Genomic DNA, 23,141 nt, shown 5'->3' on the forward strand with positions numbered 1-23,141 from the left:
CTTTATTTTCTAATTCCAATTTTTAGACAATTCTTGTTTTAATATAATGGAGTTATTAAGTTCAGTTGAACACTACTGCTACCAGCCTATCATTTTCCCGAGGAACAACATTACCCTGTTTTTTTCTTACTATAAATCTTTCTGCTCTAACTCTCACACTGTTAGAGGCAGTTTTCATACACAGGGAAAGTTAAGCACTCTGTAATTACAATTATTTCAAGGTGATGGCCCATACCCGAAACAATAATCCTGCTAAACTTTGAGCAAATGTATCCTTTACTTGGTTCTCTTTTGATCTATTCATGACAACTTCTGTTATCTTAAGTAGTATCTGTAGCATTTGCTCCCTAAGACAAAATAGAAAAACCACATGTTTAGAAATAAATCCCATAATTTTATTTTACATATGAAAAATACACAAACTATATTAACAAATGCGATGCTCAGAATAATAACTACACTTCCTCAGAATAGGTTTGGCACTGCCATTCTTCAGACAGGATGGTGTTCCAAAAAAGATCATTTGGGTTCTGCAAAAGACATTTAAGTGCATGTAAACATCAGGTGGGACTTGAGCCCTACCTGGTGGATGAATCACTGCTCCAAATAGAATTTTCAAAAGAAAAGAGACACATAACAGAGAACAGTGACAGCCAACCAAAACCAGAACAATGAATGAGACTCTCTGTGGAATAAATAACAACAAAGTAAAGGAGAAAAGGCTCCAGTAATATGTTGTGCGTGTAGAAAAACAACAAAGCCAGGCAGCTCAAGGCAAAATCCCATACTACAGAGTGAGGCCCTGAAGTCACCTGTCTACATGCACAGAAATCCTCTTTGCAAGAAAGAACTCAAATGGTCTTTTCTCTGTACATGTAATGGAGACCTCAGGTGGGACACAGCGGTGACCCATGCAAGGCAGAAAACTACCAAACAAACAAACAAACAAACAAGGAAAAGGCTGCCTAGAGATTGGGCAGGCTGGGCATTTTGTAGTGCTTGATAAAAGTACTGGCTTTGGTCCAGGTGGAAGCTCTACAAATTTCTTGCATGCAGCATTCAGAGAAAATCCTGTCTGTAGCACTAGCTGAATGAGAATTTTTTTTTGTAAATGGTGGCAATGTAAGGCAGGTGTAAGTTAAGAAATACAGGCCTTAAGTCACCTAGTCAAAGTAGAAGTGAACACTTTCCAGCATAGGAAAGAATGGAAAGTGGGGGAATGAGAGTATCTGACTGGCAGAAGGACTTGATTTAATAAATATACACCTTCAATGCACTTCACACATCCAAGGAATGTCAGGCTTTTTCTGGGGGGTGAACAGGAGATGGGCAGAAAGAAAAAAAGGGTCTGCTCCTGCTTGATGTGCCTGTAGGAACATGCAGCCAGGCCTCTGCTGGTTATGGGGGCTGCGAAGGGCAAGTCTCCTTTGAGCCTTCTGTTCTGAGATAGGCGGAGCAGATCTAGTTCTTGGGGAAGCGGGGGGGGGGGGGGGACTCTGGCAAACTCACTTGGCTGCTGCCCAGATTCTAACACACCTGGCACTTGCCTCTGTTCACTGCTACCTTGCTCCTGTTCTTCTTCACCCATAATTTCCAAGGCCCTTCCTTTTCTTCTGGGGGGTGACCTGTCTCGAACCACCAGTCCAAGACCTCGTTCTCTTCCCCTTCCCATTCTCTGGAATGCTCTTGGGGTGGTGGTCTCTACCACCACTCCTCCTCCTCCTCCTCCTCCTTCGGCCAGTCCCTGACATTACCTGTGTTGTGTTCTGATCCATGTATATGACACACTAAGTCTATGCCAATAAAGGAGATTGATATTGATTGATACTGTAAAGCACCCTGTGATCCTTGGATGAAGTGTGGTATAGAATTGAAATAATAATAATAAAACACACTGATGATTCCAAAGAGGAACTTCGAAAACTCCATTTGGAGCAGCAATTTTGTCTTCAACCACTAGGTGGAGCACAAGTCCAAGGTGAGGACACTTACTTGCCCAGAGAAAGAGTGATATCACAACCCGAACAAAGGAAAATAGCACTTTCCATGCATTTTTTAAGTATGCTTACTAGATATGGCAAATAATAAATCAACACAGTAAATAAGACACTCTGTATCCATGAAGAATTGCATTAAATCAGAAGTCAGAAACCTCCTATGGGCCAAATTTGGCCTGCCAGGTCTCAAACGACCCCCATGTAGATAATGCATTTGGAGATGTCCATGCATGACCTTTCCCTTTTAGAGTTAAAGATGGGGGGAAACAACAACCAAATGTCATGATTTCAAAACTTATTTCTATGTAGAAAATTTCAGATAGGGTTGTAAAAAAAGAAGGTACAGTACGTTTTATAAATTTACACATGTTTTAAAATTCTGAAATATTCAACTCTAGCAGCAGAGCCTGCTTAGAAGTAAGAGCCGTTAAGTTCAACGGGACTTGTTCCTAGGCAGACTCAATGTTTTAGATCATTTTTGAGATACGTTGCGCATGTCACACATAGAGGAAATACATTAAAAACATACCATGTCTTTTTATTCATTGGAAGATCCATAATCATGCGCCTAAATATACTCAAAACTGCTCTGCATGCATCAACTTGCTCCTTCAGGAGTGCAGGTATTTCAGTACATGGTTCCAATAAAAACACATTTGCAGAGTTTGTCAAGAATACCTTAATATTTTGAAGGAAGGAAAGAAGACACAAAGGGGATGGAGGGAAGAATAGCAATCAACAAATTTTATTCAGTTATTCTAATGTTAAACTACATCCTGTTCAGAACACTTAACATGTATTCTCACAACCACAAACAGGAAAGCGCCTTTACATTCCTTTAATGGGAAAAGGCATACAGAGTTTGGTTTTCAAAACGTTTTGGGACCACTCACCACCATTTTTCATCCTAGTGGGATATATGATTGCTGGTGAGCCACAAAACCTTCCTACAGGTGGCATTTCTCTTCCTAGAAGAAATTCAGGAACTTTCTCTAAAAGACATTGGGGGTTCTAATACATTATTGTCTTGCTCCAAGATTATTAGAAATAATATCTGATAGTAAACATAAGATAAAAAAACAAATAAATAGTTGTCATCCCTTTTTCTTCCCCTTTGCTTCCCAATAAAATACTTTATTTTTTGAAATTTGTCTTAAAAGGCATTTCTTTAGAATTTCTCACTAAAATCTCCTCATGAGCTAGACATTTGTATTGTTAAAACATTACACAATATTTTTGTTTTGTGCCCCCTGGACTTTGGTAAAGTTAATCTAAAGGTCTTTACTGTTTAATATTTCTAGAATTTAGCAGAAGGAAAGGCTCTTTAGCATTATAACTTAGAAACTCCCAAGGCTCCTGGGCAGCCTAGGGATTCTCTAGGCTAGGATCAGCCTAGAGAGCATCTTATTATACTTCTTCTTTGGAGGGCATACAAAAACTACCAGTAAAAGTAAAAACTACCAGAAAGCCTCGCAACTACCACCCAGTTCAACCGCATCAATTTCCAGGTTTTAGCAGCTCGAAAGAAGAAGCAGCCCAATAATACTTTCAGTGATATTTGTCCAAAGCATTCATCTTCAGACCCAGAAATAATAATACTGGAAATAGAAATATTCTGCTCCATTTGACTATCGTGATATCCCATAAATGTTACCTGTAGTGTAGCTTGAAGCCCTGCTTTGACATTCTTGTTTTCATCTTCTAATATACACCCTCTATTAACCGCATTAGAGAAGGAATGTGATCTTCCCCAACTAGATGACCTTTTGTGTCCAGAATGGCCAGTTGCAAGCTTCAAAAAAGAAAAAGAAAAACATGACAATATGAACTGGTTAAGACAGCATATCAAATTTATTTTTAAATGGTTAAGACGTAATAATTTAAATCCAGCAGGTCAGCCCAAGAAGTACAAGCAACTTCCACGGCCCTTGAAGCCTTTCAAAAATCTGCAAGTCACGTCTTTCTCCAATCCTAAAAATGCTTCTGTTAGATGTAATCCCCAATGAAATCAGTGTTATTCCGAAGTTCCAATATCTTTTTTTATTAACTAGTCATAATTGTATCATATAAACACATCCAAATGCTCCTTAAATTAGGACATCCCTTCATGTCAATGCTCCACCAGGAAAGTCAGTGTTGTCATGAGTAGGCGCCACACAATTGGGCAACACATGTTACCACTAGGGCAGGCGATATCAGGTTTTCAACACTGTGATGTATCACCAGCTGAACACCATGATATAGTGACACACTGTGGTGCTGGAAAGGAAAGAGCATCACCCCTTGCCCCACAAGGCACCAGGGTGAAACCGCTGCCACTCCTGCTTCAACCAGCGCCTGGCGCAGAGAGGGAGGAGGCAGCCAGAGAAGGAAGTCAAGGCACCAGCCAGCTGGCAAGTCCCACCCTCGATATTCTGCCAGGTGAAGGCATAACATATGTAACTGAATGCATAGCTTTGTTGGTAGAGCACGAGACTCTTAATTCCAGGGTCATAGGTTCAAGATTCCTGCATTTCAGGCGGTTGGACTAGATGACCCTCCTGGTCCCTCCAACTCCGCAATTCTGTGAATACTTCTATAGGTCTAATATATTAATAGGAAAGGGCAAGTTCATTACTTGCAGCATTCACAAGCCAAGGAAAAAAGTCCATTTTATTACTCTGATGTTTTATAATTTATTCCATCATGACATTTTCAAAAATGTGCAGCCAGCTGATGTTTTATCAATTGGGTTGTATCCAATCGTATTGCTCAGCTGGCAGGAAGGCTTCCATCATCAGAAGAGGGAGGGAAGCAAATTTCAGTCATTCCTTCTTCTCCACTCTCATCCCACCTCTAAATCTGCTCCAGCTGGGTGACACCATTGATACAACCCATTGAATTTTTACCTTTTGTACACTGCTTTGGAATCTCTCTGCATGAAGGGCAGCATATAAATATTTTTAATCAAATAAATAAATGTCATACTATCACACAGAGGAATATAACAAAAACTTGGGAAGAAAATATCCAAAAGTGGTATATTTGTCCTTATTAGGAGGTAGTGAGTATTTGATCTGTTTAGTCCTCTATGGGGTGTAAGAATAGCTAGGACGGGAACAGGCACATTATTGGTGGTAGATAGCTAGATGAAAGGCCACAAATGAAACTTTGTGAAGTTCTATTATTCTTAGCCTGGCTTGTCATCATAAAGCACACAAACCTCCATTAATTACACATGATAAACTATCCACCTATTTAATAAAGGCTGGTAGCATACATGTTTGCCTTCTGTTTCTGCTGTTGGATGATCTAAGACGTCATCATCATGAACCGTTTCCTTCACATCCGGTTCTTCCATGAACACAGGCTTCTCTTGGAGTATCCACTTCCTATATACCTTCACTACTTTTTCTGTTGACGATATCTCAGATGAAGGCAATAAAAAAGCCTAAAATGTCAACAGTACACATTACTGATACTTAAGAGAAATAAAGTACACTTGTACAGATTGAAAGTACATTACAGATGAATGTTTGCAGGCCAGAAGCAGCTCCTGGTGCTCTCCTATCAGGCCCACAGCATCTCCCCCTTGGCCCGCTGCAATTAGGCTTGGAAAAAACATCCTGCTAGAAGTCTTTTTCAAGCCTTGCTGTGCTGCAGGGAGGAATTTCAAGGACTTCCCCTCCCAAGCTGCAATTTCCCCCCTACCCATGCCACAATTAGGCTTGAAAGACACCTTTTCGGTACAATATAAGTCCCCCCCCCTCTAATAGATTGGAGGTGGTAAGAGTGAGTGTACTATATGTGTGTGCTACACCCATCTTAGATCAGAAGAGAGCTATCCAAAACATTTTAAGATTTGGTTACGCCACTGCAATGCACCGCTTCAATACATCAAGCCAATATGCAAATAATTAAAATAATTCTCTGATTTTACAAAGCCATGTGTAAGTAGTATGGACATTTTTGTTGATAGAACAGACCCTCTACAAATTAGGCTACAATTCTATGCATATTCCTTGGAAGTAAGACCCACTGAACATACAGGCTTGGACATCCACGTAAACAGACAGAATTAGACTTTACATCAAATACCGTATTTTTCACCCTATAGGACGCACTTTTTCCCCTACAAAAATGAAGGGGAAATCTGGGTGCGTCCTATGGGGCGAATGCAGGCTTTTGCTGAAGCCTGGAGAGCGAGAGGGGTCGGTGCGCACCAACCCCTCTCGCTCTCCAGGCTTCAGGAAGCTCTGCGCAAGCCTTGGGAGTTCTGCGGGAGTTCCCGTCGGGCTCCCAAGGCTTGCGGATAGCAGCCTGCATCCCGAAGCCTGGGGCGCGCTGCACATCGGGCAGCCCCACAAGCTCGGGGGACAGCGGGGAGACGCAGCGTGCCTTCCTGCTGTTCCCCGACCTGGTTTGGAGGCTGGCGCTGGGGAGGAGCGCTCTTCTCCCCAGCGCCAGCCCCACAAGCTTGGGGAATAGCGGGGAGGCAGAGTGCCGCCATCCCGCTGTTCCCCGACCTGGTTTGGATTCCCCGACCTGGTTTTGGGGGGGAAATAAAGGAATTCCCCCCCCTTTATTTCCCCCCCAAAAAACTAGGTGCGCCCTATGGGACGAAAAATACGGTAAATTCTGTGACACAAAACAACCAAACTATTCAGATATTTATAACAGGTACAATTGGTTTGGCTTTATACTTTTCTTCCTCTACTGTGTCATTGTAAATGAGGATTCATGTTATTTAACTTGGTGTTGGTTCACAAATTCCTCATCACCTCACTATAAGTTAGATTTCTTAGTCCCTTCTTGGGGTAACATAGGGATCAAAAATACAAGTACTGTGGTACCTTGGTTCTCAAACTTAATCCGTTCCGGGAGTCCGTTCAACTCCCGAAACGGTTTGAAAACCAAGGCGCAGCTTCTGATTGGCTGCAGGAGCTACCTGCACTCAAATCAGAAGCTGCAGAAACTGCGTCTGACATTCGTCTTCCAAAAAACGTTCGAAAAACTGGAACAGTCACTTCTGGCTTTGTGGCGTTCAGGAGTTGATTTGTTCAAGAGCCAAGCCGTTCAACTACCAAGTTACCACTGTATTTGCCTTTGAACATTCAAATATGTAAGTAATGTCCAAGTTAAACTAAATAGTGCAATTCAAAAGTATGTCAGAAGAGGGCATATTCCACCTAACAATATTTAAGTTTTCCTTTTCTGAAAAGCTAAGAGCAGGGACAAAAACCCGGCTCCTTGTTTTTCACCTATTTCTTAATAGAAAAAGCAGACTTTTCACAGGCAGCACATTTGGCATCTTTGTGCACTTTCTCTCTCTTTCCTACACGCACTTATTATTTTCACTATAACAGTCACACTTGTATATCCCACAATTTTCTCTCTAGAGAGAAGCAAAAGATTTTTAGCTGAATTATCTCAGCCTTTATTACAACGTTAACATTTTGCACCACAATCCTAAGTTTATTCAGAAATAAGTCCCAGTGAAATCAATGGGACTTACTCCCTAGGTACATGAGCTCAGGATTGCCACCATAGCTTTGTTGTGCTTTTATCTTCCGTACACCTCTAGAAATATTTTACTCATACTTTCCCAAGACCTCAGAAGAAGATTACATTGATTTATTTTACCTTGACAGCAACCTACAGTGATGAAGGTTAGGAAAAAGAGAGATAGACTGGCCCAAGACTTCCTAGTACATGTCAGGACTGGGCAAGGATTTAATGTGGAAATCATGATCTAAACCTAGCACATTTCCACAGCATACATACATTTACCCAGAACTAACCTGACGAAATACTTCATTGACAAAATTGACATAACCTCGTGTAGACAAAAGGATCTGTTGCACCATCTCATAGACGACCCGGTGTTGTTCTTCAATACTGCAAAAGCTGGAATCACTGAGCCTCCTCTCAGTCAACGTGCCATTAGTTGAATGACTTTTCTCCTGATCCAATACAACACTGTTCTCCACTTCAGAATTTTTATCTTGAATTGCACCGCCCACACTCTTAAGTAACATTGGGGAGGGGGGAGAGAGAAGACAGCAAATTATAATTTATAAACTTAATATGTAGTGGCTTAGCATTATGTGTGAATCTTTTGCATAGTTCAAGATACATTTGTTTAAATCCATGTTTAAAGCCACATTTCATTTTTTGTAACTGCCAATTGTCACAAAGATGTTATTCTACTATTAAAGAAAAGCTTATTTCAGAACACATTCTATGTAATTATGGCTAACAGTAACTCTCAAAATGCACAAACAGAATGGGTAAAGCCCATGTAAATATTACAGTTCATTTAACAAAGCATTAGCTATAACATTCCAATTTAACATTTTTTAAAGTAATACAAACATGTATACAATTTACAACTCACTTGAATGATTCTGGGCAAAACGTCCCCTCCATTTTTAGAATTCTGTGTTGGTGTGAAGTACTTCTTTTCCAGAAAAAAGTTTACAAGCCATTTAATAAAGGCTACACGAGCTGTCATGTATGGTATTTTTGTGCTATAAATGTTTTCATTATTACAAGCTACACTAACATACGCTGGTTTGGGTCGCAGGCCAGGAATGTCTGTAAATCAGAAAACAGAAAATGTAATTTTAAAAATTTTGACATTGTGAATTACATGGTTCACAGTGTAATTTTTCCACTCAGTGAAAACAATGAAGTCAGCTTTCTCAGAGAAAGCAATATTTTGTACAAATATTGAACTCCATGTTTGAAACATTACAAAGCCATATAAATGATCATTTATCTTCCTCAGGCAAAAAGTACAGAAAGGGTGGCTTAAATTAAGAAAGTCATCATATATCACTTGAACGATCCAAAGTGTCACAAGTTTCACATGTTAATTGTTTCTCCGACACGTCCAGCTTTCTACTCCTACAACTTGATTATATAAAAAGACATAACACTCAGGTTGTTTTGCCTTTTGCTTTTAAAGAGAAGTGAAGCTTTTACTACACCATTGTTAAAATCATGCCTATTGAATAAAAGACAAAGGTTGCAATCCAATGCATGCTTACCTGAAAGCAGAACACATTTAGGTCAGTGGGCAAGCATGTTTAGGATCAGGCTGTAAGATCCTCAACCCTAAACACATTCACTTCCCTAAAGCATTCTTGTAACCCTCTAAGGTAGGTCAATTTTATACCATCCCCATATTGCAGGTGGTTGGCTGAAGCTAAAGAACCGTGACATGCCTGGTGTCCCCTGATGGGCACCCTTCTGCCACTCTCATGGTTCTCTGGATCAGAGTGAACATATTTAGAACCAGAGAGCATAGTAAGAAAATATATTCAAATGCGTATAAAGAGACATTAAGAGATGCACGGAAAATATACGTATCTCACACTTTATTTGGAAAAAATAAAAATAAAATAGCTACTCACCAAGCACAGGTTTGTATACGTTGGTTAGTTTTGTAAAAGAGGGAAATAAGTGAGGAAGGTAATACTTTCTGAACAATGCAAAGAGAAACTTAAATCCAGTATCACAGTTCTCTTGATTCTTCCATTCCAAGCTCGCAGCCTACACCAGAGTAAGGAGTGTCATGTTAATACACAGCATACTGAAAAATAAGTCTAAATGAAACACTTTATATGAACACTTTAAAAAATGCACTGCTCTCCAATCCCATATTTAGGCCTCAAGACAGACAAGAGTTTAAAAATCAAGCAGACACTAAACAGAAAGTACTTGGTTACTGATGTAACTTTGGTAGCTATTGAAAACACCTCTCTTCATTATCTTCTTGTTCAAACACAGTGCACAGTCAATACAGACAAGATCTTGGCTGATCTTCAGAGTCATGTTGGAACCCAGGGGGAGAGGCAGTGCCACAGGGAATGTATAGGACCCAAGCCTAGACTCTGACCTATGAAGTGCACACATTAATAATGAAGACACTAGATACTGATGAACATCCTCAGCAACGAATTATGGAATTGTGTCCTTACGATATACTCTGCTTTGTTATCTTGTGCTTATTTAGATATGCTGTGAGCAAGTGAAAATATCATCAAGTTAACCAACGCTGAAGAAGCAGATTTACATGTAATTACCTGGATTACCATATATTTTAACAGTAGCTGAAGGAAATAGCATGTTGGGTCCTCAGCCGTTTTTTCTCCAGAAACATGTGGTAAAAGTGGAGTTATTTCTTCAGGATAAATCTTTGCTAAAATAAAAAAGAAGTAATTTTGAAAGATTTAAGACACAGTTGCATAAACACCTTCTTTTTTAAAAAATGAAAAATTGGGGGTGGGAGCTCAGTCAGCTCAAGTAGAGAGACTGCGGGCACCAGAATCCTCCACTTTCAGATGGCTTTCCTCCTCTCCGGTAGAAGAAAATCCCCAGGGTTATTGTTCAGTAAGGTATAAATACCCATGCCTATAGGGGCCACTGGATCTAGAGCAGCCCAGGACTTCATGACAGCTATGGGGCTGTCTGCAATGTCAAACACATGCAGCATTTTAGATTTCTTTCTCACCCTTCGGAAGCCTTCATCTGCTGCACTAGATAATACCAAAGGGCTCAGGATAGTACTAGCCACAAAGTTGAGTTCTTTATTGCTATATAGATGAGGGTGGGATCATTTTTAGACAAGGATCCTTTTTCTAGATGTCCTTTTTCCTTTCCCCCCTTCCAACTGACACCCTCTATGTTCTGGAAGCCACTGAGACTAGATCCTTATTAGACTTTCGTGGGACTTTTAAAAATAAATCATTTTTCTTTTCAGCTGGGTAAATTTATATGCTTCTGCAAATCTGGGAGTAACCCAAGTATGCAGAAACTACTGCGTCATTTTCAGGTGACCCTTTGTAACTGAGAAAGTGACAGGCACTGGGCTACTAAAGGTTGATATCAGAAGGAATAGGTGGCACCTGCAGCAAAGCTTTGCAGTGTATCCTCATATCCTAACACAAGCTTCTAGTTAGCCATGTCTTCCTCCAGGGTATCACATTCCATTCCTTTTCCTTGCCAATTTCCCTTTTTCTTTTCTAAGTAACACTCAGTATACTGGGGCTACTGAGGACCCCTCAACCATGCCCAAAGGAAGTACCTATAAGAACATCTGGAGACATTTCCTAATGTGAGAGAGAGAAGGCCACTACTATGGTGAAACCTGCAAAATACTTGCACATTGTCTAAAAACAAAAAAGCCCACACTTTTTTCTTTGAAAATATTTTTTCTCAAATGCAAATTTAGAGAGATTCAATCTATGGATTGACTAAAATTCATATGATTAATCAACAAAATTTCTTTAATCAGGTGACAGTGCAACTAAAAACTTAAGATACTTGAGAAAATATCAGAATATTTGTTAGCCGCCCTGAGCCCGGCTTCGGCTGGGGAGGGCGGGATATAAATTTTAAAAAAAATATTATTATTAATAATAATATAGCAAAAACAAACCATCAGTGTGACTGGGAGGAGGGCTAATGAGAGTATCGAGTGTGCATGGACCTCGAGAAGACATCACTGCAGGAAAACCAGGAACGAGGCAAGCAAAGATTAACAGTTGCTCTTCTGCACAATTTGTCTGGAGAGCTTGTAACCAGAGAAGAAACAGTCTGATTCCTTCACATCTTATCTAGAAAGAAGACACATTTTAGAAAGCAATATAAAAAGAACAGTCCAGCAACGCTGGGAAAATAAGAAATACAGTGGTACCTCAGGTTACATACGCTTCAGGTTACATACGCTTCAGGTTAGACTCCGTTAAGCCAGAAATAGTGCTTCAGGTTAAGAACTTTGCTTCAGGATGAGAACAGAAATTGTGCTCCGGCGGTGCGGCAGCAGTGGGAGCTTCTAAAGTGGTGCTTCAGGTTAAGAACAGTTTCAGGTTAAGAACGGACCTCCGGAATGAATTAAGTACTTAACCCAAGGTACCACTGTAGACTTAACACCTTAATAAAGTACTTTGTTGTAACTGCTTTCAACCATTACTGCCATAAAAGGTCACTGCATTCACTTTGCAGAGAAAGAGTTTCCCCTTTGAAGATGTTTGCCATCAGTTGTTTAATTGGAGAAAAGATTTGGCACTATAGTTAATACTGCCATATTTTCCGAAGTCCAGGTTTCAGACAGAACCGATATGACTTCCATTTATGCAATATGACTTCCACCCTCTCCTTCCCCTACACATGCCCCATGGTGTCCCCAAATATGTTCCGAAGGACTGAGGTAAACCCCAGAAAAGATTCAGCAGGTGTGCAAGGGGAGGAGGGGAAAGTTCTGTTGTGCAAATGAAAGTCTTTCTGCTTGCACAAGAAGCTACTTTGTGCTATTTTGAATACAACCCATTGTTTCCATATTTTACAAGAAAGACTGCAATGACTGAATGAGTAGCTTTCTTGCTCCTTTCTTATCCCAACCATTATTCCATGGATATTGGAATATTAAGATTGTATTGTTTCTGGCACCAGCTAAAGACTTTTTTGTTTCAAGCATGTAATCAGACATACAATTTTTAATTTTATCTTATTATGTATAAACAACTGATGATTTTTAGGTTTACTTGCTTAATGAACATTTTATGTTCTATGTAAACCACTTAGAGATTTATAGATGATCAAGCAATATATAGATATCCTATAAAATAAATAGGCTGTATCTTTGTGCACCTTGAAAAAGAGAAAGATCCAAGGAAGTGGAATTGCTGAGCCAAGGAAAGAAAAAAAACTCTGCACAAAAACAAAATGTTAGGTACAGAACATCTCATTGCTCAAACAATGGAAAAAAGAGGGATAACACAAAGAAAACAGCAGCAACTAAAAATTGTGTATTGAGCTCAGGGCTGAAGACTATTTCAAGGTCACCCACTGCACTTGTGTAGCAGACCTCTTACTGCTCACGATTGCCGGCTTTCTTTTACCCTTGATATATACTGCTTTGCTATCTTTGTTCTGAGCTCTTGCCTATGTTTGGACCCTGTGTCAGTGTGGAATATCTGAAATTTCCAAGTTTTCTTACAATACATCTACTTATTTCTTGACCCTAAGGCTATCTGTATCATTGCTTCTTAGCACATTTCAAAATATTAAAGTTGTCTTGTTTATACTTCTGTGATACATTCAGGGCCTTTTTTCAAGCTGGAACTCACTGGAACTCAGTTCTGGCACCTTCCAGGTGGACACCACTGCCATTATAAGAGAACAGCGGAGGGTTCATGATGAGTTCTGGCACCTCTTTTTTTAGAAAAATAGCATTGGGTATGTTCATACATATTTACCACTGTACAAATACAGTGTTCCAGGCAACCAGATCCTATCAAATAAAACTTCGGTTTATTACTTTGTTTACCAATTCTAATTACAAGTGTGCCCACAGCAAGAGACACCCCATTAGCGTTGTCAGGTGGGTTGCTAAATCTGTAGTGGATCTGCGAACTCTCTTTCTAGCCATTTTACAAAATTCTGCAAGCCTAAGTACACTGCTGTCACCACTACTTAGATAGAAGGTATACCAGTTTCCACAGCATGTGATGGCACCCAGTCTATTAGAGGCTTTCATGCCACTCTGTGGGGGCTACTGAAGACTGAAAAGTCCTATGGCAGGTCATATCTTGTAAAGGATGTGACAGGTCCACAACAACTCCAAAGCTTAAAAGTCACTCTCTTGATTTCACAAGTGGACATGAACAAAATACCTTACACACACAGCTACACAAAAGAGATGAGAACATGCAATACTTGAATCCATCATTCTCCACCATATTCTGAAAGACAGCTTTGAACAGTCTAACCAGCGATTGCTTCAAATTGCAGCCACAAGTTTATAAGCAGGTGTGGCTGACTGCATGCTGGTGTCATATTGCTCTAACACAGAACATCTTTGTTCCTCCATTTTTTTTAAGCTGATGCAAAATAGCTCTATCACTTGCTGCCCTACAGACAGTAACAGAACAAATACTCTGCAAGATCCCAGGTTCAATCACTGACTTTGCCAGTTAAGAGGATCAAGCAGCTGGTGATGGGAAAGGCTTATGAGACCTGGAGAGCCAATCCGAGTCAGAGTAGACAAGGGATGAGGAACCTATGGTCCTTCAGATGTAGTGGGACTCCTGCTACCATCAGCCCCTGCAACAATGCTCAGTGGTCAGGAATGATGGGCACTGTAGTCCAGTAACATCTGGAGGACCAGTTTCCCATCCCTAGAGTAGACAATACTGGGACAGATGTACAAATAGTATTGCCTGATATAATGCAGCTTCCTGTGTTATTTTATTAAACTTTTAATATCCTACATTTTGTGAAGCATTTGTGATTATTTTAGTGAATAGAAGATGGAGCCCTAGTTTTTCTGGGCTACATTCAGGTTGTATGTGCCAATCTTTTCATTAGGCTTCATAATATTGTAGTATTCTTCTTCAGTGTATCTGAAGAAGTGTGCATGCACACGAAAGCTCACACCAAGAACAACCTTAGTTGGTCTCTAAGGTGCTACTGGACAATTTTTTAATATATATTTCTACTGCTACCTAATTGTAGCATCACTATAAGATACAAAGCAGCAATAGCTAAAGGTTAGAAACATTTCTGCAATGGGAAGACAGGCAGAGGATGGGAAAAGGTCCCTCCAAATTATAACAGGACCATCTTGCTTTCTAAGACTCCTGGTTCCTCTAAATCTCCAACTGTACATGAGCACTTGAAAGAATGAGCAGTTGAAAGCAATTAACATGTACATAGCTTAGGAACTCAACAATTAAAACAAATGATACATATTATTAATGGTTCAGTCTCAGTTCCTTGGGTTAGCAATGAATTGGAACCGTCAATTCCAAGGCCTGTCCTTTCTCAAAACCTCTTGGGCGAGCATTACAAAAAACAACCCATTTTTACAACTAACATTTAAAGAGTGGTGTAGATGGCAAATACATCTGCCCCCCCCCCCAAGTCACCCTTGACGCCCATTCTGGACCATCTAGCATTCTGTTTTGATGATAAATATTATCAATATCAATGCTGGGAATATATAGGATCAAAGCTATTATGCCTATGTCAGCATCTTTATTAAAGGGCAAACTAAAAGATACCCCACATAGTAAGCTCCAACTAACCCACGTTCTCTTTTGTTCAGTACTGCAGCACAAAGGAGAGGGTCACTGCCCCTGACTCCCTGTGAGCTACTTTGCATTAATGTGACCTTAAGTAATAAGGGTATAGCTTCTAATATATACAAAATTCTACTTAGTAAAGTATCAGGCTCTTCCCAGGGGCTACAATCAATGTGGGAGAGTGATCTGGGCCTTCGGATAGAGGAACAAGCATGGGAAGCAATATGGTCTAAACCCCCACTGAAAGCTATCTCTGCAAGAATACAGGAGGCCACACTGAAAACATTGCTAAGATGGCATTGGACTCCACTCCGTCTATATATAACTGGTAAGGCTACTCCAGTTTAGGCTGCATAGTTCAGAGATCCAAACCTTTGATGCTATTTGCATTATTACCTCACAGGTACTTTCCCCAGACCCAGCATTGGCACTCCTATCCTTGGAGTGTGGGACCAACTTATCTATCATGCAGAAATCTCTTGTGCTCATGCTTCTTGCAGAAGCCAGACTGACAGTGGCTGACCATTGGAAGTCCAAATCATCTCCTCCTCAGGAGTGGCGTCTAGCGAAAATATGGGACACCGCATTATCAGAACACCTGACATAAACCATAATGGTTCATTGGAAATAGATCCTTTCTACTCAATATGGCATAAGTTTTTTTCCTATGCTAACTCAACTGAACAGCCCACTTGTTTTACATACAAGTATGTGGAGAGGTTTTATTGAGAACTTAATTGACCCACCTTTTTCTCCTTGCGCAACAACTGAAAGTGGCATTGGCATTGTAATTTCAGTCGTTTATTGGTTTTTACTCCTCCTCTGTATCTGTGTTTTATTTTTTGTACTTTTAAATCTATTTTTATTCACCATATCCATAATTTTTATTGTATTCTGTATGTGTTAATGCCAATAAACTTTTAATTTTAAAAAAAGGAACTCAAAGAGGGTAACAAGGGTTAATAGGTAAATGGGGAGAAGTACTGAATTTCACATGTTGGTTTGAATTAACATGTTGGTTTGTAAGCTTGGATTGTAAACTTCTAATTAACAATGAATTTAAAACAAGAGTTGAAATACCTTAAGACAGTTTCCAGTGTGCAAAAGTTTCTTCAAAACTGAACCTGAAGAGTAAAAGAAAAAATACATTAGGAAATGATGTCTTCAATCCACAAGTGAGTTCATGATGGCTGTTTATATACTAGCCCAACTGTGCCATACTCCAGGATAAGGGTCATGACAAAGGAGGTGTGTTCCATATTTTCCATTGGCCACATCAGCCTAAGGAGTTAAAGAACACACCAACTCACACCTGCTCAGCTATACAGCTTTATTTCAGATATGGAGCTTCACATCCCTGCTTCCACCTATGTTGTAGATTTCTTTTACTGATAAGTAAAGCCTTTCAGGAGGGCTTCACTCCTGGGGTGCGATTCCATAATTCCTTCTCTGGAGGTTCCAATCCTCTCTTTTCCACTCCAGTCTACTCAGAAGTAAATCCCAAACTGCAGGGACAGTAAGACCTTCCAAAGTCACCTTGGTGTTCTGGAGGAACCTCTCACTACAGTGTCTCTTCCCTCAATGCCTGGCTTAAGTCCAGAACTCCTATGCTTCTGCAAGGAGAGGGGCTGGGTAAACCCAGGAGGCTGCAATTCCATTTATGGTCCTGTCCAATGGGGCTTAAGGGGATAGCCTGCAGGTGACCTCTGGCGGGGGGGGGGGGTGAGAGCCAAGTCTTCCCAATCTCCTTGGAGAAGCCTTACTAAGTTTAGGGACTGCCTATTGCAACCTGTTCCCTGCATTGTGCCCTTCTTCCCTCCTCCACGTTTTCCCACCCTCTGTTCTGCCTAAGGCATGACACCCAGGCTCCTTCCCTCCCATCAGTCAATTGATTGAAAATGCTCCACTTTGCTCCTCCTCCTTCCGAGGTAGAGACTTCAGGCACTGCCCAAATGTGGTCTCTTCAGGAGCTGTTGCCTACTTGGCATCTGGTGGTGTGATGGGCCAGCAAGCCTCAACATCTCTTCACAGCAACTTATTCTTACAACTTCCATAGAAATACTTAACATTTATATCTAGTTCTCAGAAACCACAGATAAGATGGCAATATTCTTTCTGCAACGTACCATTTCAAACTGCAGATGAGGGTTCACCCTCACCAGCATGCAGAGGAAATGTTTATCTGTCATTTGGAAGTTGAATTGAGTGTTAGGAAATTGAAACTCGATCCTGACATGACGTAGGTGCCACTGTCAGGCAATTTTTCTCTCCATTGAGATGGTCTTCAACCAGTGCTTGAGGGGACTGCACTCTCTCTAAGAGATCAGGTGCACTGTCTAGGAGTGCCATTAGTACTTGGTTGGGTTACTCATTAGTTAAACACCATTTGCAATCTAGCCATCACCCCAATTGTTTCATGCCCTTGGGGTCCTGGATGTCATATTGTTTATGCAGAATGGCACTTCTTTTAGCCATGACCTTATGACTTAAGCCAAGATCACAACTTTATGTATAAATTAGGATTCTTTCAGGACTCTATGGAAGAAACATAATATATGTCACTTTGAAATACTTAAGTTTCTTTATACATGTTGGCCAAAGTAATTACCTGGTATTTGCCTCTCCCCATATGAACTGACCTGGACCCTGCAATCATTATCTCAGGGCCTACTTCATGTGCCTCCTCGACGAGAGGTCCAGAAGATGGCAACATGAGAATGGGTGTTTTCTGCAGTGGCTTCCTGTATGTGGAATGCTCCCCACAGGGAGGTTCACTTCATTAAGGCACCAGATGAAAACATTTCTCTTTAACTAGGCCTTTGGCTGATTAATGTTCTATGGCATTTTAAATGTGTTTGTGGGGGGGGCGGGTTATTGCTTTGTTTTTGTTCTTGTTTTATTATGTACTGTATTTTGTGATCTCATTTTGTATTTTCAGTTGTGAACTGCCTTGCGATCTTTGGATGGGCAGTATACAATTTTAATAAACATAATAGTAATAACTAGATTACTTATTGCAATGTTTTGGTACTGCAACAAATTACTGCTATTAATATTCCATATTTGATTTAAACTAAATTATAGTACACCTGTATCCTATCAGGTTTCCTGGAAACAATCTTTTCCAAGTGGCATGTGAGGAAAAGTAGCAAAAAGCAGGAAGAAACTGTCGTCAACACCTGCTGCTGCTCCTGATCTTCCCAGGTGGGCTGAGCTCCTCTTCTCCCTCACTGAGGTCTCAGTTCACCTTTCCTATGGCAGAGCAGCAGGACCAGCTGCTCTGAGTGGGATTATATCAGCTGGGCTCTCCTAAGCCTACCTGCTCTGAGTGAAGTGACAAGAAGCTGACAAATTCCAGCTAGGCCTCAGAAGTACAACTTCTGGCTGTACTACATTCACTTCCAAGAAACTTGGGTCTCCATGATTTTTCAACTCAGAAGCCACCTGGACCTCAAATTTCCATCCAAGCTGGTCATTAAGAAGACCAATGAAACATTAAAAATTTGGGACTGTGTTAGTTTTATTGATTTGTAAGCTGCTCAGAGCTTTTCCTACTGAAGGGTGAAGTATAAATGCTTTGAATGCATTAATGTATGTTTAGAGACAATGATAAATGGTAGTAATAAGAAAATCATTTGACATTTGTACACTGGCTTTAGTGAAAGTGGAGAAATGTACCCCAACTTTTAATAAACTGAACTAAACTTTAAAAAAAAAAATCTTTAAAAAAATAATAATTAAAGCCAAACCTCACTTACCTATGCTGTGGAAATGCCACCGATAGAAAATTCTTTCTGGAAGTAGTTGTAATATTTTCTGGAGAACACAGATAATTCATATTTTATATCATATTGACAAAACAGCTACTTGGCATCTAGTTTACATCACTTAAGTGCAATACAGATTAGGGTTTTTTAGGGAGGGTCAACGCTGTCAAATAATTTCTTTTACACTTAAGCCTTCTGTTGACATGGAAAGAATCTCTTCACCAAAAGTATAAGAATCTTAGCAGACACTTTACCTCCGGAATTTACAACATTGCTCAAAATTATTCATTATTGATCATTGTTAAGGAAAATTAGTTAAAACAAGCAGTCAACTGCCATGTGTTTATGCTTTATGAAGTAGCTAGTACTCAAGCATTGTAAATACTTATGTTCAGGCAGCTCTGGCAATACATAATCTTAATGACAGATGACAATTGGTCTCTCTCTCTCTCTCTCTCTCTCTCTCTCACACACACACACACACACACACTTCCTGCATTGCAGGAGGTTGGACTAAATGACCCTTGAGGTCCCTTCCCTTCCAACTCCACAATTTTATGATTCTATTATCTATATTTTTCCCAGAGAGCTATTAAGAAAAAACAACTGTCTCATTCTACTTCTAAGTAGGTTGGGCTCTGCTCTATGTTACAAGCTTTTCCCCATTAAGGCTGGCTCAAGACATTTTGCTGCCTGCGGACAAAATGACACCCACTCACTCCCCATTGAGTGGCCAACTGGAATGGCTGCTGAATCCTAGTTCAACACTAATAACAAAGCACTGCACTGCTCCTGAGAGGGATTAGCAGGGTGGAGGGCAAGGTGCTTTGACATACAGCTCTTTCTCCAACGGAAGGGTATGGTCAGGGAGCTCAGGAGGAAAAACTGAGGCAGCGGCAGCAGGTGGGTATGTAGAAGAGGTGGTGGGTGGGTGCAAAGGAGGCAGAGGCACAGGGGTGTAGCATGGGGGGAGCTGCCGGGGCGATGGCCCCAGGCATACTTTTATGGGGGTTGCTGCTCACACTGCCCTACCAGCACTGTGCTGTTTTGCAAGGCTGGGATCGCAAAGCAGCTGGGGGCTGGCAGGGCAGTGGGGAAAGGATGCAACAGCCATGAACCCTTGCGTCCTTCTCCCTGCCAGCCCTGAGCCACTCTGGAAGGGTGCGATCACCCCAGCCTCACAAAGTGGCTTGGGGTGGAGTTGCTCCAGTGGTGTTGGCGGCAAGGGCTGGGCTGGCGGACTCCATTCACCCTCCGCGCCCTGTCCTGGGTGCCACCAAACCATGCCCTGCCACTGCAGAGGTGTGCATGCATGAGGAGGCAGATGGGCACGGAGGTGGTGCAGGTGGGTAGGTGAAGAGGAGGGGGCGGCAAGTGGCAACGCTCCTTGGAGGCCACAACTGCCGCCTGAGGCGATGGCCTCACCTCGTCTCATGGGTGGGCCAGACCTGATTTGGAGTATGATTTAGCTGAATATCACCCACTGTCAGTATGCTATGCTTGTATCCTTAACACATGATTTTGCACACTTTGAGCTGACAAGAAACATATGCCTTAGGCATTTGTGTCTAACAAAAGCGAAAGACCTTTTCCAGTAATTCCAAATAGCTAGTGACATTTTGTTTTTATTTTTAGAGTAAAGATATACAAAATAACTTAAGAAACCCCATGGTGCAGAATATTCCTTTTTATGCTGTACTTTATTCATATGGAAATCCATTAGTACACTTGAAATAGAAATTAGGTATTATGTCAAAGAAATACATCAGGGGATCTGTGAGTTCTTTGATTCATAGGCCTCTTTCCTCCAGGCTACTGCATGACTAAGAATAATGTGAAGCATAACTTTGACATAGACAAGCTGCTCTGATAAGCAGAGGAGTTTTTTTAAATCTTTAAAAAAATTAAATGTGAACATATTTCTTACCAGATGATACTTCATTTAATTACAGATAATCTAAAGCATTTAGATGTTATGCTAAGAAGAACTGCAATAATCTTCTTTTCCCATATCCAGCATTTTGTGGCCATCCCCAGTTTGGGTTAAAATAAACCCAAATACATTATTAAAACTTCAGCAGCAGCCAACCTCAGACTGAGCCTTAAACAGAACCACAGCTCAAATGCCTCTTTAGTTGGAAAGTTCCCTGTCTGCTTCAACAGCCATGATGGCAGCACAGAAAACTGTGGGTCCACTGGGGCCTCTGAGCTGGAGTCCTTGGAATCAGGGGAGAGCAACACACATTCCTCAGGCCAGACAAAATGCTTGCCCCACAGCTTCCAGGACAGAGGCACACTTGTGGTTTGCTCTAAGGGCAGGACCTCTCCTATTCCAATTCCACCTATGAATTCACCACCTCACCACTGAAGATTGTGAGTTGGACTGTTGGTTATAACACCCATTATTTGCACCCATGTTATGTGAATAGGTGTACTATTTTAGGTTTCTTTATTTAAAATGTTTTTACCCTACCATTTTATTTATAAGCCATTCAAAGAAAGCTTACAAATTTGAAATATAACATTATAATTATTTACAATACAAAAATAACATTAAATAACAGCTCATATTAAAATAATAGAATCATTTTACAGTAGCATCCTCCAGATTAAACACTTAAGGCCTGAGGACAATGTCCCGTGTATAGAGTGCCATGACTGGTAAGGCACTTCCTCTGGTACCTGATCCTTGATACTGGGAGCTCTTGGAAAAGGGTCACAAATGACCATCTTTGTAATTGTGCATATTTGTGTTAGAGGAAGTGAACCTTTACATATCTAGGCTGTAAACTGTATAGCGTTTAGGATTAAAACTACAGTCATACCTCATGTTACGGACGCTTCAGGTTACATGTTTTCGGGTTGCAGACCACGGGAAACCCCTAAGTACCAGAACGGGTTACTTCCAGGTTTTGCCGCTCATGCCTGTGCAGAAGCGCTAAATCATGCTTCGCACATGCGCAGAAGTGCCAAATCGCACCGGCGCCTGCACAGACGCGGTGCTTCAGGATGCGAACGCTGCGGGTTGCGGATTACGTCCACAACCCAAGGTTCCACTGTAGCACCTTTGAATTGTGCTTGGTAACAGACCAGAAGCCAACAAAACTATTTTAAAATTGGCAAAATGTTCCATTAGTTCAGTTTAATTCAATAGCCTAACAACTGCATTTTGGACCAGTTGTATTTTCAAGTTAAAACTGCTTAATTGTTATATCACTTGTGGATTGAATTGGCACAAGTAAATGTTACCACACTACATATGTCGGTTGGTTTACCAATGCCAGGGTGTCTGCTATCTGGGTTTTTTTAATGAGTGGTCAGGTCTATATGTAGGATAACCCTTCATACAACTGATGAAATGGACTTTAGTCAACAAAACCTTAAGACAAAAGTCATTAGTTTTTAACATGCTACAATAGTGTTATTTTTGTTTCAAAGTACAGGCATCCCCCACTTACGTGCATTCTACTTGTGTGCAACCATATATACACGCAGAGCTGGGAAATAAATAAATAAATAGAATCATACCAAGAAATGTCGAGAGAGAGCTAGAGAGTCCATGTGTGGCTTGCCAGGAGCCCTTCCCTGGGGCCCTAAGAGGACATCAGTGAGGGTGGAGGAAGCTCTGAAGAGACCTGAGGCACAGCAGGCCTTTGTTTAGGCTGCCTACATTCCCCGCCTAAGAGCTGATGTGTCAAGCAGCACAGCAGTCGCAGTTTTTCGTCCTAAAAATCGTCCTAAAACTGTGTGTCTTGCAGGAGTTATACCATTTTATGCAAAAGGTCGGTGCTAGCTGCACTGAGGGATTGAGGATGAGAGAGAAACTTGGTGAACATGAAGACCCATGCCCCGTTATAAGAGAGGGACAGGGAAGCTGAAAGATTGGTGAGCGAAGTGTCTGAGGACAACCTGAGACACCAGCTTCTACGTGTGAAGCACTGGATAGCAAGTGGCGATTGAGAGCACTGTAAACCCACACGCTTTGTGAGGCCATCTGCACTTTCTTACTTGGGGGAATTCTTAGCTCTCCAGTGATATTCCTCCCATCTTTCTGCCAGGGCCAGTGGTTCCTCTGAAGCAGCTATGGTTAAGGTCAGGCATGAGTTGTGCCCTTGAGATGCACCACACATTTACTTTTAATGCAAACAGAAGAATTATTCATCTCGGAGACCTAAGATATTTAAAGCTAATTTGTGAAATGTTATTAACACCACTCACACATAAGCAAGTATTTCAAAATGTACAATAATTATGTAAATCTGTTTACTCATCTGGGATGTAGTTCAATTCTGATTCCAGATGCCAAA

At 40.9% G+C, this 23,141-nt stretch overlaps 1 protein-coding gene across 7 annotated transcripts in view; it reads right to left on the bottom strand.

The window, feature by feature from the left end:
- Nucleotides 1–23,141, bottom strand: part of RALGAPA2 (Ral GTPase activating protein catalytic subunit alpha 2) — a 184,077-nt gene that overhangs the window by 143,181 nt on the left and 17,755 nt on the right. For all 7 annotated transcript variants that reach the window (XM_077933545.1, XM_077933546.1, XM_077933550.1 and 4 more), the window contains 11 exons: nt 18,826–18,883; nt 16,148–16,191; nt 11,422–11,599; nt 10,067–10,182; nt 9,395–9,533; nt 8,374–8,573; nt 7,778–8,002; nt 5,257–5,427; nt 3,652–3,789; nt 2,527–2,675; nt 236–347 (listed from right to left, as the gene is read on the bottom strand). In XM_077933545.1, coding sequence (XP_077789671.1) covers nt 236–347; nt 2,527–2,675; nt 3,652–3,789; nt 5,257–5,427; nt 7,778–8,002; nt 8,374–8,573; nt 9,395–9,533; nt 10,067–10,182; nt 11,422–11,599; nt 16,148–16,191; nt 18,826–18,883 — 1,530 coding nt within the window. The remainder of the gene's footprint in view (nt 1–235; nt 348–2,526; nt 2,676–3,651; nt 3,790–5,256; nt 5,428–7,777; nt 8,003–8,373; nt 8,574–9,394; nt 9,534–10,066; nt 10,183–11,421; nt 11,600–16,147; nt 16,192–18,825; nt 18,884–23,141) is intronic.

The sequence above is a fragment of the Podarcis muralis genome, chromosome 8 (genome assembly GCF_964188315.1).
Source record: "Podarcis muralis chromosome 8, rPodMur119.hap1.1, whole genome shotgun sequence".
Classification (NCBI taxonomy): Eukaryota; Metazoa; Chordata; class Lepidosauria; order Squamata; family Lacertidae; genus Podarcis; species Podarcis muralis.